At 37.9% G+C, this 27,933-nt stretch overlaps 2 protein-coding genes across 3 annotated transcripts; one reads left to right on the top strand and one right to left on the bottom strand.

Annotated features, from left to right (window-relative positions):
• Nucleotides 1-520: 520 nt before the first annotated feature.
• Nucleotides 521-9,293, top strand: LOC109003707. Of its 2 annotated transcripts, none has more exons than XM_018981982.2 (5): nt 521-899; nt 1,026-1,219; nt 1,518-1,734; nt 3,062-3,157; nt 8,655-9,293. In XM_018981982.2, the coding sequence occupies exons 1-5, from the start codon at nt 804-806 to the stop codon at nt 8,673-8,675; spliced, it is 624 nt and encodes a 207-aa protein (XP_018837527.1). In that variant the 5' UTR covers nt 521-803; the 3' UTR covers nt 8,676-9,293. The 2 variants fall into 2 exon arrangements, with proteins under 2 accessions (XP_018837527.1, XP_018837519.1); XM_018981974.2 differs by having other exon boundaries at nt 524-899; nt 1,518-1,839.
• A 9,850-nt stretch (nt 9,294-19,143) lies between these two features.
• Nucleotides 19,144-26,724, bottom strand: LOC109003701 (glucosidase 2 subunit beta). The gene is made up of 16 exons (XM_018981961.2): nt 26,449-26,724; nt 26,213-26,332; nt 25,635-25,730; nt 24,890-25,129; nt 24,300-24,532; nt 23,600-23,692; nt 23,379-23,432; nt 21,758-22,079; nt 21,545-21,649; nt 21,352-21,453; nt 21,183-21,240; nt 20,991-21,059; nt 20,367-20,454; nt 19,845-19,906; nt 19,715-19,766; nt 19,144-19,629 (listed from the first exon to the last, which is right to left on the bottom strand). Exons 1-16 carry the CDS (start codon nt 26,579-26,581, stop codon nt 19,567-19,569), a joined length of 1,890 nt encoding a protein of 629 aa, XP_018837506.1. The 5' UTR covers nt 26,582-26,724; the 3' UTR covers nt 19,144-19,566.
• Between the last annotated feature and the right edge of the window lie 1,209 nt (nt 26,725-27,933).

Below are 27,933 nucleotides of genomic sequence, written 5' to 3'. Positions count from 1 at the left end.
TCGTCTTAATTCCAGGCCAACTATTTTATTAACCTAAAGTACACGCTTCCTTCCCATTGGTATATATGAATAATGTTGGAGTAATTATTTGATAATTTTAGAATAAGAAGATGATTTTCTTCTAATTAACAAGTGACGATTATGTAAATAATTTTAAAAATATAAGTTTTATTTATAATAGGAGGTGAATAACAAAATGTCGTATCACGACAAGCTTCCGTATTAATATAATAATATAAAATTTTCTACTCATAATTTTTACATTACATACTTATTAAAAAAAATAAAAAATAAAAATAAATATATAATGTAAGAATAATGAATAAAATTATTTTGTGAAGAAACTCGGACATACATTCTAAAAAAAAAATAAAAACTAGAAAAGGAAAGTTAGTTTCGCTTTGTTGATTCTGGTGGTGATTTTTTTTTTTTTTTTTTTTTTTGCCATGGATTCTGGTGTTGATTGGCTATGTAGTATGTACGCAAACCTGTAAATTGGTATTTTTCCCTAAAATAGCTTTTCTCTTATGGTAATATGTAATGCCAATATGGCAGTGCGGAGCTTCTTTTTCTTTTTATTATTAGCCCAAGGAGGAAGACTATATATATATGTACGTATACATAAGTATTACAGGCTGCTTCTTCTCCATCATCCATCATCTTCATCTTCCTTGGTGTCCCGCCAAAATGAACCCTTCGGCTTTGGGATTCATTTAATTTGGGCCCAACAAAGAGAATAGGGATTTGGGGGAAAAAAAGAAAAGAAAAAGGGAGAAAGGAAGGTGGGGGGGGGGCTTACGCTTATGATGCTTTGTTCATCACTGAGGGATCGAATACGACCTTGGCTTCGCGATTACGACCGCCTTCAATCTTTCGCCGTCATCCTCATCTACATTCAGGTTACTCTTCATTGATCATTCTCCCTCAAACTTACACATTTTCATTTTCTAAATTTGACTCCTTTTACAATCTCTAATTAACTAGGGTTTCTATTTTTTGTCAAATTTAACAAAACCACGTTATAGATTGGTTGCGCATTGATTGGATCGTTGGGGGCATTGTACAACGGCGTGCTGCTCATTAATCTGGCCATAGCCTTGTTCGCACTGGTGGCCATAGAGAGTAGCAGTCAGAGCCTTGGGCGTACCTATGCGGTTCTCCTCTTCTGCGCCATCTTCCTCGATATCTTTTGGTTCATCCTTTTCACTCATGAGATTTGGTTCGACCACCTTTCATCTTAATTTATTCCCATAACGTATTTTTGTTTTGGATAAAAGTCTTCTACCTTCTGCCCTTTACAAGGAAACTTCTAACACAAATCTTCCCATACTTGAAACCTGCTTGGAAAATATTTTTTCAATATGATTTTTTTTTCTCCTTGGTCATACTATATTTGATCCTCTGACTATTGTGGGTTTACATGCACTGGGCGCGCTTTTGTGTTTGTTATGTTTTGAACAAGTGATTGTGTTGGCTATTCTAATCTCTCGCTTGACAGAAACTTTTTCCGTATGCAGGGACATTTCTTCAGATAATTTTGGGAGAAAAGTTATATTTTCCGTGAAACTCACTCTGGCAATGCAGATCATTGGGTGTACTGTCAGGTTGTCTTCCTCGTTGTTGTGGATTCAGATTTACAGGTTGGGGGTCTCATATGTTGACACTAGAGTTCCTCGAGAAGCAGATTTTGATATAAGAAATAGTTTTCTGAGTCCTGCAACCCCCGCTGCCTTGGTGAGACAATCCTCAGATTCTGATGACATTTTAGGAGGCTCAATCTATGACCCTGCTTATTACTCATCTCTCTTTGATCGTCAAGACAATAGATGTTCATATGGGGTATATTATTCTTAACTTGCATGCAATAGAACTTCTATTTGAGTTTTCTTCTTCCTTTTTGTTATGTAAGGTCCTATTTGAATTTTGTTTGTTTGTTTCTAACTTTTTGGTGGAAATTTTATTTCTTCATTACGTGGGTATTGATGTAGAATGGGAGTTTCTTTATAGATTTGAAAGACACAGAACCGACATTTTGACTTTGTAATAGATCGGTTATGGGATAATTGGCATATGAGTTTATTGCTTACTGGTTTGAGTGACTCAAAAATGTATACAAATTATAAGATTTCACTCCAAAACCTGTTTTGAGTAACTCGAGCAAATCACTCGTTGCCAATTATTGCTTACTGGTTTGAGTGACTCAAAAATGTATACAAATTATAAGATTTCACTCCAAAACCTGTTTTTAGTAACTCGAGCAAATGTGATGGAGAGAGGAGATCCCGCACTGATGGTGGAGGGGGAGGAAGTCTCCCCCATCTCACCATCGGTGGAGGAAGTCTCCCCCATCTCACCATCGGTGGGGTGTGAGGGGAGAGGGGGAGGTAGTCTCCCCCATCTCACCATGTAGTGGAGAGGGGGGTTGTGGTGAGGGCTCCCCTCCATTTGAGGGTTTTTTCTTGGGCTTTTTTTTATTGTTTTTTTTTCATTTATATTTTTAGGACACATGGCGCTGCGTTGTTGTCTTGACATGTAAATTTTCACACATGGGCACTTCTGCCATTAGATGTTGACAGGGGAATTAATTTGGCCAATGGCTAAAACTCAGATCCTGATTTGACAGGAAAAAAAAATATGAGGTACTAATCTGGAAAAATGAGAATTATTGTACTAACTGGACAATATCCTTGAAATAAACTTAAAGCAAGTTTTGGCTAATAAGTTTTTTTTTCTCCCTAGTTGAATTTTGGAGGAATGCTGTCATCATCCCAGCCGGGAAAGTCTTCTGGACTCTCTGCCTTGTTATAGATTAAAATCTTTTACATTGTGCTGTCTTCTGCTATGATGGAAATAATTTAACTACTTCCGTGTTTTGAAGTTGTGTTGTTTCATATGTTTATAAACTGATTCCTATCTATCGGGATTAATGATTCAAAGAGTTGAGTTGAATTGTGATGTTTCATTTGTTTAGTTGCTTCTATCTCTACAATACATTTCATATATGTAAGAAGGTATTCATAATTGTTTATCATTCTTCAACTCTTTTTGTTATTTATTTTAGGGTCAAAATCATGGTGTTGGTGAAGGTGGGCCTGCTTCTGCTGCTGAAGCTTCTCAGTTGAAGCTATCTGTGGATAGATCATTTCAGGCTGGAGATGTAAGTATCTATTAATGTGTTTTTCTCATTTTCTGTTAGCTACAATGACATCATCAGTCCGTAGAAGTGTGCTTCATTCAGATTTTTCCACGTCATATCTTTAGTGGAAGTGTTTCATCACTGTGTGGAGGTGGATTGAACTTTTTTAAACTATTTTTGTCTCATTCAATGTGTTTATTGTATATTGAGAGTGGAGAGAGAGAGAGAGAGAGAGAGAGAGACCCTTTTACTTGAACTTGTTAAATGCATCTCTTTTTTTTCACCCTTTTGCATCTCTATTTGGCTGTTCAAGGCGTGCTTGAGAATTATTAGCATTTGCATTCGTAGCATTCAACTAAAGAAGTATTCAGATGATATATACAGTGGCATGACAAAATATTAGGTTTTGTCTATTGTCTAGCAGAAACTAATCGAGCTCTGTTTCATCTTCCAGAAGCAGAATGTGTACACCTTGTGTTCTTAACATTCACTCATTAATAATTTCTTCTTAATTATAAAAAAATAATTGACTTGGTAAATTAATCCGTAGGATTTCTTTTGTTGGATTTGCTGCATTATGAAGTGTCTTTGTTTTGTTTTGTTATTATCCTTCTTTTAATTTAGTTATGCATTTTTTTGTACATTTGATTGGATTTTTTGTCAATAAGAATTCAAAGTGAAAATAATGCATTTGTGTTTGGAAGGAGTTTTATTTTTTTTAAAATTTTTTTTTTGGTCGTTACTCCTTTAGCTAGAAACCCGTAAATTTTTAGGTCCAAGAACAGTCATAGATTTCTCTATATTGTTATTCCCAGTTTCAAGTAAATGAAAAGCAATTAAAAGGTGCAAAATATAGTAGTTTGATTTAGAAATGAGCAGAAGATCGTATTCACGAGGTAATAGATATCCAAAATAAATAACTTTGCATGTCTGTTCCCATTTGCTGTATTGGTAGCCTCTCTCAGGTAATGTAATTTCGACTCCCTAGACTTGACTGTGCATGAATGGTTGTCAATTTTGGCAGCAAATGTTCCTAAACAGAAATGTGAAGAAATTTGGAAAAATTGATTGTCCTTCTGTTATTTTTTATATTAATTTGAATTTCACACATTCATTTGTCTATTTGTGTAACACCTCATTCCAGATAAATTCATTTTTATGAAATAGAGGGATTGGTGTGCTACTAACATTTCCTTTATTTATTTTTCTTAAGGAAGCACCAGTTATAAAAGATTTCATATAATAAATAGTCATTCTTTATCAAAATACTGAAAATATAAAATAGAGTATGCAAAAGTTCTTATTAAAATTGCTTAAACTTTGTACATAAAAATCATAACTTAAAAGATCTGTATATGATCTAGGCCTCAGCCTTGCCTCCTTGGGCCAAGTCTCGTCCTTCAGCTCCATCCTCATAAATATCCTCACTTGGGGTGGTTGAAACATAGAAGAAACATACAAAAAAAATAGTCAAATACTCAATAAGTAATGCATCATACAGTAAACATAATAAATATAGGATTTTCTTAAAAGGCGTGCATACTTGATACTTATACCAACATAACATGTACTAAGCATAACTCATTAAACTTGGCTTTCCCTTTCTCTAATGGTCAACACACCTTAACCTGTATGTGCAGGGTTGTGCACCGTTTCCACTTTCCCGTCTGTGGCCACAAGGGGAACCGCTTACTTATCATAACATACTATGTTGGACCACGCTTAAGTTTGTGGCTTGCACATTCACCCATAATTGCGTTGGTATCATGCATCTCTTATGGCCATTCTTAAGGCCTTGTTTGGATAATGAGTTGACATCAACTCATCTTATCTTATCATTATAATTTTTCCAAATTTTTAAACAAAATACAATATACAATTCAACTTTTTCAAATCTCAAAACAAACATAATATTAAAAAATAATATTCTAACAATATTTTATTCAAATTTTATCTCATCTCATTTCATCTCAACTCATTATCCAAACCACCCCTAAATCTTCTTTCATAACTTGTCTTTTATCTTTCTTACCAGGATGCATATAGAATACATAATGACATAGCTTATCGTAATCATAAATGAAAACATTTTTTTTAGAAGTAATAAATCATAAATGAAAACATATCATGATGCGTGTAACACATTAACATGACATTCAAAAATCACTTCCATCATAACTTTGATACTTAAATAAGGGCTTCCAATAGAGGGCATATATACATAATGCTTTTATAAAAGACATGTTGTTTACCGTACATATGTGGAAGGGTATGATCATGTTAGTTACCTCATAGTGCTAATCCAATATTTACCTCATATGTGAAATGGGCGCATAACTTGTGTCAATGTCTAATCTTAGAAAATTTCTAATTAAACACGTACTTCATAATTAAAACTCGAAATACTTAAATAACTTGTATTTCCTCAAAACCTAAAATCCCCATAATTTTGTTGTCCCAATGATCCATCCTAGCTTCATTAAACCCAAAAATTGTGTTAACTCAAAAAAGACATCCTACAACTTCAATTTGAAGTGTAACTTGCATGACCTGCACAGATGTCCAAACCCATACTTGGCCCATTAAGCACTTCAACCTTCCTTGCATGACCCATGCATAGTCCGTAAGCTTAGATATAACATTATAATGTATAGCAAACTACAAGTGTACTGACCTAGCGAACCCGAGAAGTGAGCACCCTTAACGTACGTGTGTGCATGAGATAGGGAGAACTAATGTGAGGGGGACACGATTACAGCGATAGCAAGAGGCTTATTGACACACAGACACACACAGAGAGAGAGAGAGAGAGAGAGAGAGAGAGAGAGAGAGAGCTTTACTGAGAGAAAGAAGGGGTGGGCTGTGACTATGGGTGGAGCTGGGTGGCGTTGGAGCGGGTTTTTGATGGTGGAGGGAGGCGGTTTGTGGTGAAGCTGGTGCAGTTACAGCGGGGCAGTTCATCTATTTGACGTAACCGAGGCTCTCATCGTGGTGTAAATGTCTTCCATCAACATGGGAGGGGCCGAGCTCATGGGAACACCAAGTGCGGTGGTTTCTATTGTGGCTAGGCGGTTCGCGGTGGTGTAAGGCGGTGCAAGATGGAGGGGCAAGAAAAGTTACTCCATTTCGGCTTCCTAAAAAGAAGGGCTGGTGTTGCTTTCAGTGGTGGTGAAAGGAGCTCGTCCACGGTGGTGTCGCTTGGTGATGCATGATGGCAGAGGGAGGAGATGTGCGGCTTGCTCTCGGTTTGGGCTACATTGCTCTATTTCGGGTGTGGAGAAACAGGGGCTTGTTTTTCGTTCTTTTATGCATGTAAAGTGCAACAACCACAAGGGCTCAACGGCTACTCTGTGGCTGCGCAAGGCAGAGCTGGTGGCGATGTTGACAACTGGCAGACTAGTAGCTTTGTGGTTGGACTTGGCTGGTGGAAGCTTGAGACATCTGGTTGTTGCTGTTTGGGAGGAGCTATGAGGACTGCACATACAAACCAACGGAGGAGGAATTACAATGTACCGTGCAACATGGTTGGTGACTATGACTGGGTGGAAGGGAAAGGAAAGACTTGTGGGCTTGTGGCAACCCTAATTTTGTGATGAAGGAGGCAGAGATCATGAGGAGTGTACATGCATGGTTTTATACACTGGTTTGATGGGTATGTATATATATATATATATATATATATATGAATACGGCTTGTTTTTGTGGCTTGACTTGATAAATCTCAATGGACTTTCCAAAAATATTGGCCCTGTAATACCATCCAAAATCATCCTCTAAACCTTAATGGGCCTTAAAATAACTTTTAGGCCTATGAGGCTAATTAAAATTCCTAACCAACCACAACAAATTAATAGCTTGTGGGTAGGGGTGTAAATCAGTCTGGTCCAGTCCGGTCTGCTCTGAACCAATCACACCTAGTGGACCGGACCGGACTGTTAGCTATCGGTCCAGTCTGGTCAGGCCCAGTTATTTTGTTATTCTATTTATTTTGTTTCATCTTTTTTATTTTTGCAAATAAATTAAGAAAAAAAATTTATTTAAATTACTAAAATTAAAATTAAGTGAATTATTAATGTGAATTATGTAACTAACTCATTAAAAAATATATTTAACTCTAATTATATTTATGATGTTGATAACAACTACTTACTAACTTAGACTTATTTTTTAGTATGCATAATTATTAATAATGTCCTACATTTTATATATGGTTAATGAATATCAAATAATTTCATTGTATATAGATTATTCATGCTTGCTTGCAACTTAGGTTTTTAAAATACAATTACCTAATTACTTTAATTATGTATAAATAGTAAAGTATATATGAATGTAATATGTATCTACATATATTATCATATAATTTATGATACAATATTATTAATTGATAGCATATATTATTTAATATTTTATATGGTCAATGATAATAGATTAGATGAAAATTACATGATTAACTTATATAATTATTATATAAAAATAATATATTATATTTTTAAAAAATAAATATTTCAATCGGTCGGTTTCAGTCCAGTCTGGTCCAAAACTTATAGACCCTAGGACCGGGCCGAACCCCTTTAGTCCCACACATTGTGGACCGAAACCGCCCACACCAAATTTCGGTCTAGACCGAATCACTCGGTCCGGTCGGTTTTTCCGGTCCGGACCAAAGTTGTTTCACCCCTACTCATGGGCTATTCCATAATGATCAATTAGACATTAAATCGGTCCAATAAAATTATCCTTATTGAACCCCTAATAACATTGGATTGGTTGTTACATTTTGGTTTTTTTCCCACTTTTTTCCATCTTTCTTAGATGTTGTTCACCCACATAACCACCAGTGGCTAAGTGAGTGAACAATGGCCTTTTCATTTTCAACTTTTGTTCTTATTTGCTCTTTCTCGAATTATTATGACTACAGTGATAGTAGTTATGGGTTGTTTTTCTGCTCTTTACTACCCCTTCAAATCTGTTTTGCTTTATGATCTGCTTGGGAATCTTCTGATTTGTTATATGGTTCATTACAGGATTCATTCCAGCATGTTAGCATTCTATGTTTAATGTCAATTATGTGATTGCAGTTGAGTTGAGTTTAATATAAAAGAAAGAGTTGTGTTTTGTACGGGATTGCGGTTATTTTTAGGCTTGAATTCCTTGTTTCAATTTTCAATAAGATTTTTAATAAAATTCAGATGATGTTATGCTATTTCACTGCTTTCAATTGTTTTTTTTACAAGTTAAAATATATTAATATCAATAGGCGTAACCAAGTACACTAAGTGTATACAAGAGAGAACACCTAGCCCAAAATAGAGCGCCCCTAAATGAACATCGCCCAAAGAGGGAGAAATTAGAAACCTATCCAATATACACCAAGTCCTATTGGGACAAAACACGCATTCCCAAAGCAAAGCAGTATTTCACTGCTTTCAATTGTATTACTGCCCTTATAATTTCCTTTTCTTCGCATAGAATGTCAATTTGCTACCTGTATTTTAACTTGATATATTCCTTGCAGGATGAGCCCCAAACAGTTTGAGCTAGACTATTTGTAAAAAAAAAAATGTCAGGCATTCACTCATCAGAATTATTGTTCTGAGGTTTCTATTGGTTATTCAACGAGGCCAGACTGCTTATGGGAGTGGGTTTTAAATTAGCCAAATTTTCCCAGGGTAAAAGCGCCGCAGATCAATGTTAAAAGGAGAGAACAGGTGTCCTCTATTTTTCTGAATGGTGTGACAATGTCAATGGTTTTCCGATTTGAGAGCGGAATTTGGATTCATACCATGACTTTACCCCGTGGAAGCCATCCTGGCTAGGTCTTTTAAGGGTTTGGGTCAGGTTCTGAGAAAATATGCATGTGGGTTTACTTTTCTTTCCTAGACATGCTTATCGTGTAGTGCAGTTTGTCTTGCAATGAACTCCAGTGTTCCATGGTGGGTCTAGATTAACATTGCAAACATCATCGTAGTCTGCAATTCCTGTTGATTGCATTTTGTTCCTCGTGCCAGATTGGCGAACCATTTTAGATACTAGTGGTTCTTTTTCTTAAATTGTATTTATTTATATATTTATTTTGGTGGGTTTGATAGCCCGATAAAATGTCACGATTCATCATGAACTGTAAGCTGGCAATGCAGTGGATGACTTTTATATATTTTTTTGGCCATACTAACGTGATATTAAATGGTAAAGAAAAACAAAAATAGAAACATGGAAAACAAGTCACTCTCAAATTGCAAGGTGGAACGAAAACATGTTCAAATGCCCACTTTTTCCTAATGCCAATGTTTCATAAAGGCACAGATGATAACGAGCCCAACTTCTGGGAGCAAAGATCTGGAGCAGCTTTGCCATTCACCTGTAGAAGTATAGTCTACTGCTGTCCGTGCAAAAGCAATTACAACATCCTTTATGGGTAACTTCTATGAAGAATCGGAAAATTTGCCGTGAAAAGCAATATAATTCAAATCTCAAATTACTCTCGCATCTCGAATTACTAATATTAAGATAGTGCACTTTTCAGTTACCAAAAGGTGACAACTAACGTACATTATAGTTCTATTATAATCGTTGAAGTTGCGTAATACAATATTAATATGTTTGAAACATTTTGATAGTTTGTGATCGGTGTAATATGTTAGTAAATAGTAGTTTAGGTGTAAAGTATTAAAATGTTTATTAATTGAAGGGTGAAAGTACTTATTTCCAAAAAAAAAAAAACTAATGCTGAAGGTATGCTAGTATTTTGATAATGCTTTTAGATGTTTTCCAAGTTATTTAGCAATTAATAAATTTAATTAAACAACAATTTCATGGGAAACAGTGGAGGTGTCATCAACTCGTGCACTTTGTTCGTGCATGGACCCTTACTGCACTGGCCTCTCAGCTCTAAGAATCTGAGAGGAGGTTTGGCTGGACACGAACTCATACTCAAAATACTCAATACACAAATTCATACCCATTTCACAAATTCACAAATTACTCAATACAAATTCATCAATACAAATCAGCAATACCAAAAGCAAAGAAAAATCAGCAACGATAATAACATTCTGTCCCACAAATTCATACCCATTTCACAAATTCACAAATTCATACTCAAAATCGACAATGAAAAGCTTACCCAGATAAAGTTTCGGTAGTCTTACCAACCCAAACCGAGAGAGAGTGTCGCGTTCTTGAGCCAAGCCGACAGAGAGAGAGAGGGGAAATTGCACAACCGTCGAAGATCGACCCACGAAAGGAGAGAAAATCGATTGAGGAAGAGAAAAGAGGGAGAAGAGTTTCAGAAAAAGAAAATGGCAAACGAAGAGAAGAGCGAGAGAGAGAAGCCGTGATGGAGCTGAAAATATTTGTGAAAAACCACCACACTTTGGGTGGAGTCCGAATATCATTTATATAGGAATGAATACAAGGTGAGCTGTACAACTGATAAGGAATTATCAGGAAAGAATTCAAATATTGTAGCTGTACAAATCATAACGGAAAGAATAATCCTAGAATATTACAAGGCAACAATTAAGGGTCAACTACAACCACTTAGGGAGGATGGCTAAGAATCTGGGGAAGATTCTAAGGAATCCTCAACACCCCCTCGCAAGCTAAGTGTGGGATTAGAGCACACGTGTAGCTTGGATCGAAAGAACGTGAAGAGAGGCCGTGAGACGCTCTTGGTAAAGACATCAGCAACCTGAAGTGTTGTAGGAATATGTTGAGTGCGAATTCGACCAGCAACTACAAGTTCTCGAAGAAAGTGATAGTCCAGATCAATGTGCTTGGAGCGCTTGTGAGAGACTGGATTTGAGCTTAAGAAGATGGCACTCTTGTTGTCACAAAGAAGAAGAGGACGATTTGTGGTGGAGACACGCAAGTCACGAAGAAGATGATCCAACCATAGAACTTCAGCAGCAGTGGAAGCCAGAGCACGGTATTCGAATTCACAGCTTGAACGAGATACTGTTGGTTGCTTTTTGGCGCTCCAAGAGACAAGATTATCACCAAGATAGATGGAGTAGCCTGAAGTGGAGCGTCGAGTGTCGGGGCATCCGGCCCAATCAGCATCAGAGTAGGCAGTAATGGTAGTGGAAGAAGAGGCAACGAATGATAAACCAAAGTGCAGAGTGCCCTTGACATAATGAAGAATGCGCTTTACTGCTTGAAAATGTGCATCAGTTGGAGCATGCAAATATTGACTAACAGAATTTACCGAGTAGGCAAGGTCAGGGCGAGTGATAGTCAGATATTGCAGTGCACCAACAAGAGAGCGGTAAAGAGTGACATCCGCAAACTGAGAACCATCAGAAGAGAGACGCTGGGCAACAACCATAGGAGTGGTTACAGGTTTGCAGTCAAGAAGCTGAGTGCGTGCAAGAATATCGTGAGCATACTTGGTCTGACTGAGGAAAAGACCAGTCGAGGTGTGGGTGACTTCAAGACCAAGGAAATAGCTGAGGGAACCCAAATCCTTAGTGGCAAATTCTGAGTGAAGCTGCCGAATGAAACTGCTGAGAAATGACTCGTCATTACCAGTGAGAATAATGTCATCAACATATAGTAAAAGATAAATGATATGTTTCTGACGATGGAGAATGAACAAAGAGGTATCTGCACGACTGCAAGTGAATCCAAGTTTCAGAAGAAACGAGCTAAAACGCTGGAACCAAGCACGCGGAGCCTGCTTAAGGCCATAAAGAGCCTTCTTGAGTTTGCATACATGATGAGGGAAGCGGGGATCAACATAGCCAGGAGGTTGTTCCATATAAACATGTTCCTGCAAAATGCCATTAAGAAAAGCATTTTTAACGTCGAGTTGGCGAAGAGGCCAACCAAAGGTGACGGCCAGAGAGAGTACAACACGAACAGTCGAGGCTTTGACCATTGGACTAAAAGTGTCGGTGTAATCAAGTCCAGGAAGCTGAGTGTAGCCCTTGGCAACAAGGCGGGCCTTGAGACGATCAATGGATCCATCGGATAGGTACTTTGTGCGAAAGACCCATTTAGAACCCACAATGTTTGTTTTGAGAGGCCGAGGAACAAGATCCCAAGTGCAGTTGTCATGTAGAGCTTCGATCTCTTCATCCATAGCAGCGAGCCATGCAGGATTTTTAGCAGCAGTTTTGAAGCCACGGGGCTCAGATGTTGTAAGAAGCGCATGTAAGAGTCCTGAGACATGATGACTAAGGTAAGCAGGATATCGTGGGCGAAAAATGCCTGCCTTAGCTCGAGTGACCATCGGGTGAAAGGATGAAGGTATGGACTGAGCACGAGCAGCTGGAGCATCAGACTGCGGTGGAGACTCAGTAGCTGTGGAGGCAGGAGACTCAGTAGATACCTGCATAGGCTTAGAAAAAGAGTCAGAACAGAGACGACATGCATTAGACAGAGACCGAGAATGCATATCAGATAGAGTTGTGGGAGGCAATGGGGTAGGGGGTAAATTTAGATCATGCTGTTTCATGGGTTCCATAAAACGAGAGAGATCTAAGGAGGCGAGAGGCTGGGCAATAGAGGTAGGTAGTAAAGGAAAATTTTGTTCATCAAATTTGGCATGATGGGTGACGTAGATTTTGGAGGTGAGAGGGTCCAGACAGCGGAAGCCTTTATAGGAAGGACTGTAGCCTAAAAATAGGCAAGAAATGCTGCAAGGAGAAAACTTGTTAGTGGCATAGTCACGTAAACAAGGATAAACTCTACAACCAAAAGGATGAAAATTGGTATAGAGTGGAGGTTTACCGTGTAAAATTTCAAAAGGAGAAATACCTCCAAGAAGTGGGGTGGGCAACCGGTTAATGATATAAGTCGTGGTACTAAAAGCGTCGACCCAATAGCAAGTGGGTACGCGTGAATGAAATAAGAGCGCAAGGCGCATTTCAGTCACGTGGCGATGCTTGCGTTCAGCGCGTCCATTTTGGGAAGGAGTATATGGACAAGACATTTGGTGATGAATGCCTGAGGAGCGGAGTTGAGATTGAAAATTATTGCTACAAAACTCAGCGCCACCATCACTTTGGAAAATTTTGATTTTGCAAGAATATTGATTTTCCACAAATGACTGAAATTGGAGAAAAATGTCAATGAAATCAAATTTAAATTTCATAGGATAAAACCATGTAAAACGCGAATGATCATCAACGAATATGACATAATAAGTAAAGCCCATTTTTTATTTAACAGGGGCCGGTCCCCATATGTCACAATGAACAAGGCCCAAAATTGAGGTGGACCGAGTATTAGTGATGGAGAATGGAAGCTTATGACTTTTAGCAAATTGACAAGTAGCGCAAATAGCAGGGTTAGGCAAGATAGAAGTAAGAGATAACTGTCCTTTTTTATTTAATAAAGAATGATAGAATGGTTAACATGACCAAGACGCGCATGCCATAGGTCATACGACGCCGTAAGAGCAGATTTATTAAGGACAGAAACAAAAGCATTATTGCCACGCTCTAGTACGTAAAGACCGCCATCACGTCTTCCGGTTGCCACCACATTTCTTGTGATCTTGTTCTGAATAACAAAGGAAGAGTTAGTAAATGTGACTTGAAAAGGGAAATCAGAAGTCAATTTACTAATAGAGAGAAGATTTTTGGTGAGATGGGGAACTAATAAAACATCAAGCAATTTTAAATGGGGGGAAGGTTGAGAAGTACCCGTGTGGGTGATGGGTAAGGAAGCCCCATTGCCCACAACAACTTTATCCTTACCAACATATTGCTCGGAGGTGTCGAGTGCAGTCGAGTCCGGTGTCATGTGAGCGGATGCGCCCGTGTCAAGGTACCAATCTGAACTGGAAAGTCCATCGGAGAGAGAATTATTCTGAAATGCTTCAGCAAGTTGTGCCGACTGGTCCGCACGAGTATATCGGTTTCGGCATCTATCGACTGTGTGTCCCTCTGTTTTACAGATCTGGCAGCGGGGATTATATGGGCGACGAGATCGATTGTTGTTTCCAGAGGAGTGGCCACCAGAATTACTAGAGGAAGATCCTCCCGTGCTGCCATTTGAGCCACCTTTGGAGCGACGATTTCCTGTGGAGCGAAACTGTCCACCACGACCAGTTGATCAGTTTGCTGTGAAAGCTGCAGGAGAAATATTAGTTTCAAGTGATTTTTGAAAAATATCATAACTTTCGGCCAGAGGAACCAAGTCATGGAAGGAGGGCAGCGGAGTAAGGGCCATTTGCGCAGAGGAGAAACCAGCAAACTCGGTGCCGAGAGCATGAAGAAACCAGTGAGATTTGTCGAGTTCATCAACTGGGCGTCCAATGGCCATTAACTGGTCACAGAGACCTTTGAAAACACGAGCAAACTCAGCAACGGATCGGTTTCCTTTTTTTATTAGCTGAAGTTCGTCTTTGAGACGTAGTTCACGAGTTTTGGATGCATGACTGAATGCACGTTCGAGTGCAACCCAGACATCCCGAGAAGTTGAGTGACCAACAGCAGCTACCATGGCTTCTTCAGACAGAGACGATAGCAACAGGCTGAGAATTTTCTGGTCTTTGAGTTTCCATTCAAGAAACCTGGGGTTGGGCATGGAGGTGCCATCGGTGGTGTTAGGCAAAGTTTCGGACGGTTTGGTGATGGTACCATCAACGAAACAGAGACAATCTTGGCACTGAAGCAGGGGCAGAAGCTGGCTTTTCCAGAGTAAATAGTTGGTTGCCGAGAGCTTAATGGTGACCATGTGAACCATGGTATTGAAGGAGAGAGGTTCAGCCATGAGAGGGAAAAAAAAAATTTGTGTCGGAAGCTAATCCTATAGGGCTCTTGATACCATGAAAATATTTGTGAAAAACCACCACACTTTGGGTGGAGTCCGAATATCATTTATATAGGAATGAATACAAGGTGAGCTGTACAACTGATAAGGAAAGAATTCAAATATTGTAGCTGTACAAATCATAACTGAAAGAATAATCCTAGAATATTACAAGGCAACAATTAAGGGTCAACTACAACCACTTAGGGAGGATGGCTAAGAATCTGGGGAAGATTCTAAGGAATCCTCAATAGGAGCTGCAAAAAAAAAAGGGCGAGGGAAAGGCGAGACGAGGGCAAATATGAGGGAAATGGAAATCACGAGGGAAAGAGAGAGCGGAAATAATAAAATACATGTTTGCTTCTTCTACAGTTACTCGCCAAGTATAACGAGTGTGGGGATTTTACTGTAGCTAAAGTTAGAAAAATATAATTTTGCCGAGTTCAATGCCAGAGATTTTATCTCAAAATCAAATGCAAATTAGACTTGAACTTGGCAATGGCTAGTCCATTGTCAGCGCTCTAAGAGCACTAGTAGTGGGTTAGTTAAAATCAAATTTTAGTTAAAGAATAACTAAAATGCAAAATAAAGAGCAACAATGGATTGGCTAAATGTACAATAATTTTAACTTCAGATGAATTTGTTGAGCTGAAAGAGGCTGGCCAAATATTACTTTAGACTAAAATATTGTCTTTCCGCTGCTTCTCTCTCCCGCGCAAGTAGAAAAAATCCAAGAGATAAACACGGATCTCTTCCTTTCCTTTTCCCTCTTTCAACTTGAACAAAACCCATCGTCGCAAAAAGGACTTATGGTCTTTGCGTTATGTAAAGAAATTGTCAACTTGTTCTCTGATAAGGTTATATTGTTATGTTGGATGAGGAGTTGGTTATCTGAACGGGCTTGTGATAATTTCTTAATGCGGTTTAATTTAAGTTTTTTTTTTTTTTTTTTTTTTTCCACTTGTTTTGTGAACTACTTGATTATTTTTAATTTATTTTTATTCATTTTGGTTGAAGTAGTATAAAAACATCTATCTATGGCGTCCCTAATACGTGAATGGGTAGGGATCAACACATTCGCTTCAGCGACACAGACTAAGTTCTTGGATTCGTAAGTCATCTCAGCTCATCTCAACTCATCTCACTACTATTCAGCAACTTTAACTCACAAATCTCACTACTATTCACAACACATCTCATTACTATTCACAATCCATCTCAACTCATCTCAAGTTATCTTCGAATCCAAACGTCTCCTTAAGCAGGAGGTTCTTTTTCTTGGTCTTGGTAGTCTGAGATCTCTCTGCACTAGTTATAAATGAAAAGAAAGTCTTTTTGGAAAGTAAATAAAATGACCATGCGAGTTAGCTATCACATGTTGGTACATTAGTTATAAAGTTTGTTTGAAACTTCCAAATTTATTTTCAATTCAATCATTTTTTAAAACATTCAGACGTACACTTTTATTTTGAAGGTCATGCGTCTATATCGGCTCATGATGAGTTTCTCAATTCTAGCACCATGAAATGTGGGATTATTTCCTACTAGCTTATTGTTTTTCTGTGAAACTTCAATAAGGCAATAAAGAGTGCCAGCATGCTGGGAATAATTTTTACATGTCAATCAGCTGTTGGCTTATTTCTTAGAAATAGGTGAAGTAGAAGCGAAGAAATTTATTAGAGGTGTCTAATGGATTATGGATGATGACTCCATGGTTTGGTTAAAAAGAAGATTTGGTGAATGTGAGATTCATGTTTATGAATAACTATATAGTGGTGGACCCACGTTGGCCTTAGAAGTTTTTTGAAATTACAAAATGTCCCTAAATTTTATTTATAATTCTATAAATATATAGAATGGCCCCCTAAAAAATTTGTAATCCTCGTTTGTTCTCTAAAATTTCAATATACCTAGAAATGCATCTCTCTAATGTTTTTCTTATAGTTCTAAAATTTTATATAATTTCTATATATTATCTAATTTTAAGGATGTAGCCTCACTAAAATTAATTTAAACTAAATTTAAGAGAAATAATAAATTTATTAAATTTTGTTTTTAGAATTTTATTTTTACATTTATGCAATAAATTATCGAGATCTAATTTTATATATAGTTTTTTTTTTAATTTTAATCTCTTTTAACTTTTATTTTATATAAATGTGTTAAACGATAGAAAAGTTAACCCAAAAAAAAAAAATTGCTGGTTCCACTGGGTCGACGACCAATCGTCTGCTCCAAGATCACAAACACACTAGGCCCCAAACCCCTCTCATCACCGGATAATTGAGAATGTTTCATCTTCTCCATCTTCTCAACAACCCCAACTCTAGCCTTGTCTGGTGTGTGCATGAGCCACGCCTTGTGCATGGGTCTCATGCACTAGCCTTAAAAGATACAAAACCCTCCAAGCCTCAACCCTCCGTACACGCTTGCAAGCTCTTCACCCCTCCTTCTCACCACCCCCAACCACCCCTTTTGCTACCTTTACCGACCAACGCGTGGGGAACATGCACCAATGACGGTGTACTTGTCCATTTTTCAAAAGCTGAACACTAATTTCACAAATTGTCAAGTTTTCTCAATTGGTGTGGTGTTCCCAAAGGATTGGGCCAAACCAGTGCACCATTGAAATAGATGAACAAGAAAAAGATCCAATAGGGTATTCTTTGTTGACAGCCATTAGATTTCCCGTGGGCACGATTCCGATGGAGGTATTTGCTAGGCATAGTTCACAGGATCCTCATTCCTATTTTCTAACCCAAATTTATCTGTCACCCATATCATCTCTCCTTGACAAGAATGCCAAAAGCAGCTATTGGTAAAGCTTATCTTTGTATCATTGATTGCTTCCATAGGCAGTCTTTGTTGTCCTTGGAACTGTCCTTTTTAGTTCCATGTCCTAGTTGGGCTTCCTATGTGTAGTTTTATATTTTCAAGTTTAGTGGTAGCTTTAGGGAAGAGAGAGTTTCGGGCTTGAGGAGAGAGAGGGAGTGAGCGATGTCGTCGGACCACCTTTTTGTCCTGAACTTGTCCCCTTTCCATTGTTATGTTTGGAGGTTACACCTGTGTTGACCGGCTTCGAGAGTCGGGGCAATGGAGATGTCATTGGCTTCGAGGGTTAGGGCAACAGAGATGTCGTCTACTTCGAGGGTCTTGGGAGAGATGGTCACGGGAGAGAGAGAGGATCATGGCAGGAAGAGGGCACGTTTTGGGAGAGTGTGTATGAAGCCTTGTGCAATCCATTCTTAGACAACTGGATGGACGAGGTATCACCCTCCTATTGGAGAGTGTTACTTGAAATTTAACATCACATCCTAGGGTGAAAACCGACGTCATCGGCATGATTTTTAGGCAAAATCGACGCTGACCAACGTCTGGAAAAATGGAATAGGCGCCAACAGTAACCAGTCGATAGGGAGGAGGACACCGATCGAGGCGATTCTCGGTCGGCGTAAGTTCTCTGGCGATTCTACTGAGAGAATAATGAGAGAGACTAAGAGAGAGAGAGAGAGATGCATAGGGGAGAGAGAGAGAGAGAGAGAGAGTTGCATAATCGAATTCGAGAAGAAGAAGATTCGGGAAGAAGAAGACTATTATCGAAACGACGCCATTCCACTTGAGTTTAAGTGGAACGTTGTCGTTTCAGACTTATTATTTTTTTCTTACATCCTTAATAAAATGACGCCATTTGGCAGGCGTCGTTTCCAGTATCTGTTGTAATACTTATTAACTAAAATGACGCCGTTTCACTTAAATTTAAGTAGAACGACATCGTTTCGATAAGAGTATATTAAAAAAAAAATTATTATATCGGTCGGTTCAACAATCCGGTCCAGCTTCAAACCAATACCGAACCGCTGAACGTCGGTTTCTTGAAATTTCCACTGCACACCAACCAATTCCTGACGCGGCCGGTCAGTTTGCGTCGACGGTAGCCGGTGACATCGGTTTTGTGTACAGCCCTATCACATCATGCTTGAAGATTTTCTCTTTTAAGTTTTTTCACTGTATCTATTATTTTTGAGTGCTTGACAGTCCCCCTTTATGTACCTGTTTTTTTACTAAAGAAAATATTCTTATCTTGACCATTAAAAAAAATAAAAGCTTTTCCCATACACTCCGGTAAACCTTTGGCTTCGCCTTGAACGGATACAACTACCTCTCTTTAAAAAAAAAATCGACCAGTCAATAAACCCCCCAAAAAAATATATATATATAAATAAATAATGCAGTCTGAAGGAAAGGGCTTTCAAAGAGATGCTCTTGGGATATATGCAAACTCTGGCAGTCGCAGATGTACGAATGAGAACTGCTGCTCTGTGAACAGAATGTTTTAGAGGATGAATATCAAAATCAATTTAACTGAGCTAAACGTGCGATGTGGACTCCCAAGCCTCAGTCCATATCCCCCAAAAACAAAAAACAACCGTCAGATTTAAGTGTGCTCCAAAACCCCGGGGGGAGAGGGGGGTGAAGAAAAGAGGGAAAAAAAAAAGTGAGTTTAGGGCACCACTTCAGGTGTTGCTTCAAATTCCTTCAAACTATCAATCAAATTATGCATCCCTGTATCATCAAGTTTGAGCAGATTAGTCTCCCATCAACACAAGGGATCACTTCAACCAGTCAGCTTATGAAAGATTAGTTGCAGCCAAAGCCAACCAGACGGTTCAAAGCTCATCATGTCTCTGTGGTTGTTCCTTATTCATCAAGTCTAGTTTATGTTGTAGTTCCTATCACAGTTCACACTTCCATTAGGGATTCAGTGCATAATACAAGCGACCAGAACTTCAAATTACTTGGGACCAATAAAAGTACCTTAAGCTTTTCGTCAAGGCAAAGAGCTGGGGTAGATAACAATGCCATGTATCTGCCACGAGAAAAAATAACAGTTAGCGACCTATAGTGAGTGAGGAAGAGTCGGTGGGAAAAAGAAAGCAATTCTTACTCGCAACGACTTGGTTCATCTATGTCTGCAACCTCATTTTTCAACCCACATCTTAACTTGATCTGTAAAACAAACAACAGAAAGTTGTAGAAGGTACCAAATAGAGCATCACGTTTTGTTTTACTTAAAACTCTCAATTAGTTTTTTACTTGGTCGTTTCTAGTAACAACCTTTTTTCTAGTGAGTTCGGCTGCAATCTACTGCAACTACTCAACTCATGACTTGGCCCTACCTTTTAAAAAAATTACCTTTATACCAAGTACTCCTTCAAACAAAATATTTTTTTTTATTATTATTATTGTAGATCCTTATCCCATGGGGCATTAAAAAAATAGTCTTATAAATAGCCCATTCATGTGCATAATTTAAATATTGTGCATATTTAAATGCGACCAATTAAACCATTTCTGCCAAGCAGCCTAAATCATTTGCAAAAAGAGAGGAAAAGAAAAAACACAAAGCATCATCCTTGTTAAAAGAAAACAATATCACGATCCTACTTATTAGCATGGCAATAACTACCTTCAAACTTCTATCAGGCCCATTCCAACACTTGTCACCATTTGAAAACACCATGAGTCTGTATGAATCCTCAAATTTGTCCCATTGCCTGTTTACCAGAAGAAAAATGGAGTATGCAAATACCATATGAGCTGATTGAACATAAGGAAATATGTAAATCTATGACAAAAATTTCGAAGCAAGGAGAACCATATTGTGTGTCTGTAAAAATGAGGTACACATCAGCTACAGGAAATGAGACTTCCTTCGATATATCTAGAGGAGCAGAACAAATTGCCAGAAGGAATATAAGAATACCTACAGGAACTGACCATGACTCTACTGAGGGTCAACCAACTGGATAAGGTGATGCATATGCATACAGTGATACTATTTTTTTTTTGTAGTCCATACCAGGAGATCTAACCATTGGAGACATGGCACAATTATTTCAATTTCATTATTCAATGTAGTATTTGTCTTGATACCAGGACATCAATCTAGAAACAAGTTCATTGGTTGGACAACTAAGAGATACTCAAGTGCAACATCTCTGGAAAAAGATCTCCGACAATTATACCTCAGAATATACAACTCAATGGGAAAGTAGATGCAAAGGAACAAAGATCGGAGATATACACGTACCCTAAACGCGTTATAGTATGGCCCTCCTCCTGGGAAGCTTGTTTATATGGGCAGACTTTGTAAACATACCTGAACCAAGATTTTGATTGACCAAAGATAAGAAAATGAAAATGAATGTGATTGCAATTTCCTTGAAAACCCAAAACATCATATGCAGACAATAATAGTTTAGAGTAATGTAAAATTTGTAACTTGTTCTGCTTGCTCTCAAAGCAGCGACCGTAGAATGAATAGAACTCCTTCTCAGGCCCTGTAATGTCAAAACTTGAGTTCAGCTTATGGTAGCCAAGCAAACAGCCAACTTCAACACAAAGACTACATCAGTAAAGTGTTAAAATGATACAGCCCATTATGTACCAACCAAAATCATGTTTCAGCTTCTGCGACAAACTTGATATTCTTGACTGAATTTTGGACAATTTGGCACTGGACTCATCAAATTCCTTGCGCACCTGAGCAGCCTCTAAAGAATTTAAAAGGGAACAGATAAAAGTCATTTCATTGCATTTATTGCCATTGTGAAGCACTGCATAACATAAAACTTCAGTTTGTACCTGACTGGTTTACTGGAGTTTGAAATAAATTGACAGCACGTAGAATGTTATGCACTGTGTTTTGAATCTTCTCCAACCAAGATGGGTTACTCAGGGTTGTTGTATCTAGAATGCAGTTAAGTTATTAAAACAAGGATTATTTTGAAACAACTTTTATTGAAGGGAAAAGAAAAAGATAAAAAACTTATTCATGGAGAACAAAGTGTTGCAAACCTGACAAGTCTAATTCAGTGTCCGAGTCAGATTTGTATGAAGAACTAGAGTCATCATGATCCTCTCTAAAATCTTCATCTACTTCGTCTTCCATATCATCATTGTCCTCATCATATTTTTGGTTGTCATTATCAGTTTCAGAAGCATAGCCATCATCTTCCTCATCATGTGTCCCCCTAGGCATCTCTTCATGCTCTTCATGATCATCACCTTTTGCAGCATCAACTTGTTCGGCTTGCTTTGCAGTATTCTCTCCTGTCCAGCGAGAAGCAACAAGGCGACCCAACTCTTCCTTTGATAATCCCTCAGTATTTTCAATCCCCTAAGGATACAACACAAAGGCAAACATCAATATAAACTCAAATTTAAAGGACCCAGGAATGAGAGAGAAATAAAAACGTGAAGTTTTACGTATCAATTTCAGCCTTGCGACTGCCCCCAGGCAACTTCTGTGGTGACATAACATCCCTTAATTCAGAGATGGTTACACACACACACATGTGAGAGTCTGGTGTGGTGACCAATCTTTGAAATATGCTTTCCCAGAGTTATTTCGAATCGCTTGCTCTAAGGATGCTTATGTGGGTGCATTATCAACTATCATCTGAATCTTTTTGGTGGTGTGTCAGTTTTGTCAAGAAGGCTAATGACAAGGTGGATCTTTTTTCAACTTTCTTTGACCAGTTATATTCCGAGGAGGATGGAAAGCTACAGTGAAGATAAAAAATGGTTTGGCCCATCCAAGAAATGAGTCTTCAAGGTCAAGTCATTTTACAATGTATTGTGTGCCCATGCTAGGGACAATGTTTTATGGAACCTTATTTGGAGGAATAAGACCCCTTTAAAGTGATTTTCTTCACTTGGCCCGTGGCTTTAGGGATGATTCTCACCCTAAACAACGTGAGGAAGCAAGGCATCATTGTAATTGACAAATGCTGTCAGCACAAGAACAAGGAACCTATGGATTATCTTCTATTGCATTGTGAGGTCACCAATGCCTTATGGAATACCTATAAAAAAAACCCTAATAGAATATGGTTTTTGGCCTGTGTGGGATTGAGTGGGTTATGCCTGCCCAAGTGGTGGATCTTCCACTATGCTGGAAAGGGCATCCATCAATGTGCTGTATTGTGGAAGATTCCATTCTTGCTAATTGTGGAGTGTTTGGCATGAAAGAAATGAGCATAACTTTGAGGAATGTTTTACTTATCAAAAAACCTTTGAGGAATGTTTAAGACAGTGCCAGAACTCAAGTCATCATTCTTTAATATTCTTTTATTGGATAATGGTCCAAAAAAGTGTACCCTTTTCTATTTTGTCTTTTCAAGATTTACTTGCACATTTCCCTATCTTACATAGTGGGATGAAAGTGGGATGGCTGTGTGGTGTATAGAATTTTCAATTTCATTTATTTATATCCAATTTTACCCACTACTAAGTTTGAAACAAAATAACAATGTAGAGAACAGTTGGTTATTAACAAAAAAGCAACCAATGCAAACCAAGCTGTATAGCAAGTAAGATATGGAGAGAGGGCAGGAAAGAACAAAACTATATTTGACATAATTGAATTTAAACAAGAAATGAATTTAACGTATATAGTGGCTTCAAGAGGAGGCACCTTGCTTCCAGAATCAGGTATAACTGCAGACTCTTTCTTTGCTTCCGCTGCACTCTATATCGAGATAAAAACATCAGGACATAATAGATTAGAGAATGGAGTTGGCTAAGGAAGAATTTAAGTCCATTACTGAGAATGGAGGTTTGATGAAGTCTTGAAGAGCTACCCTTACTTCTATCCATTTCGGTAAAGAAATACAACAGCAGGGAATCTTGATTTACCTGTTCTACTCCATTAACCATAGATCCTTCATTCTCTGAAGAATCACCATTCTCAACTTCAGCTGCTAACTCATCAGTGTCCTCTACCACATCCTATTAAAAGGCTGTGAATGAGAAGCTAGTAGAAACAAACTTATTTTTTGCAATATTGCGGATTAATGACAATGATCACAGGCCAATCATAGGTAAATCTCAGCTATACATACACTATATTATATGCATTTGTTTGTTCTCGGGTGCAGGAACAGGCACCAACAGGTACATACACCATGTTTATGCCAAATTTGACAAAGTTTAATAAGGGAAGGCAGACATCTTGAATGTGCCTGTTGATGGAAGAGTAATCCTCGTAAATGCAAGTTTCCAAGTGTATCATGCATTCTCTATTTGTCTTTCAGCTTAACTAGTTAAAATCTTGAACATTCTTGAGAATGAAATCTTGGAACTCTGGCATTGTTTCGTAACCCGGGCAATTTTTAGAAGTAATGTACCCTTCAGTAGTTGGTGAGAGGGTCTGGTGAAATTTAGGGAATTGGCATCATAGGTGGTTTTCGCATATGGGGTATACAACCCAAGAACCACAAAAGAAGTGCCCATTGGTTACAGGATCTGACAACCACATGTTGAGCTTGTGGTTACCAGGTTTGGCATGAAATTATAAATAAGCTCTACCACGGATTGCCAAGCATGCATAAATAACCTGAACTAAAGAAGAATCCTCCAAAGGTCCAACTCCATTATAATGTAAACTTTCAGTTGGTTTCTCTTCACTGTCAGTTTTATCCTCATCTTCTCTGATCTCCTGATCAACTTCCTGCTCAGCTTTGTTTTCCTTCTTATTAAGCTTCTCTTCAGCTTCCTTTCTTTCCTTCTCTTCTTTTTCTTTCTGTAAACGTTCTTTCTCCTCGGCCTTTTCAATTTCTTCTTTACGCTCTGCAAATAAATCAAACCACAAAACAGTTATTTGATGGTAAACTTCTTATAGCTAAACAACCACCTAGAGTATACCATAAGTGTTGTACCTATACCCATGACTGAGAAAGAGGACCAAGGTACCTAGAGAATGGGATAAATTTTATGTTATTGCAGGATGGACAGCACATGGCTCATTATTTTCATTTTTAGTCCTCTCCATTCCAAATTGGAATGGTTATTCTTGAATGTAACATCACTGCATCACTCCATATGGTAACTCTACTGAAGTTGCATGACAAGTAGAATATCTTCCAGTAATAATTTCCAGCTCATGGACAGAGGAAGGTCCAACTAATCACATGGCTAGAACCATACCTTTAAGCTGTTGAACAAGCCCTTTCAGTATTTTCTCCTCATCCTTCAACTTTGTCAGCTCTGCCTCATCTTTAGTCAGAGCTAGTTTTGCTTGTTCAATTTCATGCTCTCGTAAAGCAGCCCCTTCTTGATATGTAGCAATTTTTTTCTTCAGCTTATCTCTGGCCAATTTGCCAGCCTCCCAGCATGTATTTGGGCACTTTACCTTACCATCATATTCATCACTCCCATCGCAACAATCTACAGATTGGTGACAAGTAAACTCAGATCACAAAGAGAGTTAAGTAAACAGGAGAGAGTACAGCAGAGATCTAGCAACAAACAGCATTTGATGCAAGATTTAAACAATATAGGTTAGTAGCCCCTAGAATTGGAGGTAGAACACAAGCACAGGAAACTAGTTCTCTTTTTATAATGCAGGGAGCATTATCCTTGAAATGCAAGATCATTTATTCTAGTCTCAAGTAGGGACCATGCATTCTCCGTTTCTACTGGCCTCTTAAATTGTCCCGGCTGCTATCCCTTTATTATGATACATCACATCCTTCTAGTGTTGCCTTGGGAAATAGGGAAAATAATATCCAGTTTCTTTACTGAGTAATGAAAAAAGCGCAATGTTTTCGAGACTAATCAAAGTAAAAAATGCAAGCCCATGAAGTAAAAACCGAAAAAGTGAAGCGGCATGCCATGAATTGTGTGTGTGTGTGTGTGAGAGAGAGAGAGAGAGAGAGAGAGAGGTACTCACCACAGATACCATCATTCACTCTAGAAGAAAATAAGAAAAGTGAAAAATGTCCTGCATTGCGACAATAGAATTTTCCAGCAGGGCATGCAGATGTACCTAGAACCCACAAAAGAGAATTTTAACAGAAATAAAAGATAGATATCAACCATTGAAAGAAACTATAAGGATTCCAATTCCAAGTGCAATGATCAAAGAAATTATCGAGGACCCCTAATTCCATCTAGGATGAAGACAGACCCTTCGTACAGTACAAATAGACGAACAAGCAATCGAGCAAACCCCACACAGAGAGATAAGGTAATGTAATACCCCTAGAATAGAAAAAAAAATAATGAAAAGAGTCTCCACCTTGTTTTGGTTATAGGATGATAACCAAAGATCGTTTTCTCGCTGACTTATGATAAAAAAAAACACCGCAAAAATGAACCATCTTCTAAAATGTTACAATATCGTTCGAAAAAAAAAAAACTCTTCAATGAAATAGACGAGTCAAAATATATTCACTTGGTTAAAATTAAGAGTCATTGACAGAGTGTGAGTGAGTGTGAAATATGGGCAAGGAAAGAATAGAGAGGAACCAGGCTCGTCAGTGCCATCAGGGCAATCGCAGAAGTCATCGTTGAGTTGAGATTTGGTGAATTTCTTGGATCCATCTTTACAGTTTATCAAATCCGCCGAGGTTTTGTAATATTTCTCATCTGTGGTATGGATATATCAATATAATTACAATAAAGTCAGAGTACTTGAATTGAAAATGGAGAAAAGCAAAGAAGGAATAGCTAGATTAGTAATAAAAGAAGAAAAGGGGGTGGACCTTCGGGAGCAATTCCGAGAAAGGGGTATTCGAGAGGTGCTGCCGACACTGATCTAATCACGATCGGAGACACCATAAATAACAGGCACAGGTAGGGCACAAGAGAACGGAGAACGGAGAAGCTCGGCTTCATCTTTTACCCAATGCACCGATATCACTCCGCGTCGAACTTCGATTTTCTTTGCTCGCCACTTTAGAGCGAGAGACTGCGGGGAGTTGGCGACGAACGCTGCTGAGAGCAGGGAACGACAAGAAACAGGCCCGCCCAATGGCTTGCTTCTAACAGCTTAACCCAAGAGCTGATTGATACGAGTTCGGCCCGATTGTCTCAAAACAAGTATTTGGGCTCTTTCTATCCATTTTTTTTTTTCAAAAAGAAATAAAAAATAATAATAATTTTTTGCAATTAATTGATCTGTTATTTTTCTCTCCTTATTTTCTTTCTAATTAAACCCACCATATAAGGTGTCGGAGTCGGAGTCGGAGAGTAGTTCCAGCTGCTTCCCCCTCCCCTCAAAAGACTTTAAAGTCGTTTTGTTGAGTTTTCCTATATTTTTTTTCTCCTATACTGGAAAATGATAGATCTACGACCTTCCAACCATTTTTCAACAACACCTCTAAGGGCAGGTTTGAGAGATGAGATGAGAATTTTGTGTTTTGTTTTGAAGTTTAAAATATTATGTTTTAATATTATTATTGTTTTGGAATTTGAAAAATGTGTATTGGGATTTGAAAAAGTTGAATTGTTTATTATATTTTGTATAGAGATTTGAAAAATGTGTAATGATGAGATGAGATGAGATGAGAATTTTATATTTTGTTTTGGTTACCAAACCTGCCCTAAAACTCGAGGCCTAATCAATGGGCATATATAAGGGTACTAGGCATAATCAACTTGGAGCTCCCAGCGCCACACACCATTTCAATCACGAGTGTAAGCAGTCCAACTTTTAAGCATATTTTAGAATAGATTTGAAAAGAAAAAACTTACCTCTTTTAGATTGTAACTTTTATTTCCGTTCGATTACTTTCTTCTTAAGCCTTGTTTAGTTATACAACACAAACTATCTAATCTAATCTAATCTAATTATTATAACTTTTTTAAAATCTTGTATAAAATATAATAAATAATTTAATTTTTTAAAAAATTTTAAAATAAAAATTATATTCAAAACCATGTAATCAAACCAGTAGTGGCAAGCACGATATTCCTTGGAGGGTGAGTTTACCAAACTCATCTCAACTCATCTCAACTCATCATTACAACTTTTTCAAATTCCAATACAAAATATAATAAACAATTCAATTTTTTCAAATTCTAAAATAATAATAATATTAAAAAATAATATTTTAACAATATTTTATCATCTCAACTCAACTCAACTCAACTCACTTCAACATCCAAACACAACCTTAGAAGCTGACTTTGGCATTAAGAAATAAGAACACATTTTTCTAAGCATTTATCTTTTGTCCAGAAGTAGT

Source organism: Juglans regia, chromosome 14 (genome assembly GCF_001411555.2).
Source record: "Juglans regia cultivar Chandler chromosome 14, Walnut 2.0, whole genome shotgun sequence".
Lineage (NCBI taxonomy): Eukaryota > Viridiplantae > Streptophyta > Magnoliopsida > Fagales > Juglandaceae > Juglans > Juglans regia.
This window is presented reverse-complemented; position numbering and strand designations above follow the sequence as displayed.

Coding starts and splice junctions, on each gene's coding strand:
- LOC109003707 (XM_018981974.2), top strand. CDS start 804: ATGATGCTTTGTTCATCACTGAGGGATCGAATACGACCTTGGCTTCGC. Junction 900..1,025: donor TCATCCTCATCTACATTCAG/GTTACTCTTCAT, acceptor ACCACGTTATAG/ATTGGTTGCGCATTGATTGG. Junction 1,220..1,517: donor CTTTTCACTCATGAGATTTG/GTTCGACCACCT, acceptor TTCCGTATGCAG/GGACATTTCTTCAGATAATT.
- LOC109003701 (XM_018981961.2), bottom strand. CDS start 26,581: ATGAAGCCGAGCTTCTCCGTTCTCCGTTCTCTTGTGCCCTACCTGTGC. Junction 21,454..21,544: donor AACTCCAGTAAACCAGTCAG/GTACAAACTGAA, acceptor TAAATTCTTTAG/AGGCTGCTCAGGTGCGCAAG. Junction 19,630..19,714: donor GCCTTGACGAAAAGCTTAAG/GTACTTTTATTG, acceptor GAACTGTGATAG/GAACTACAACATAAACTAGA.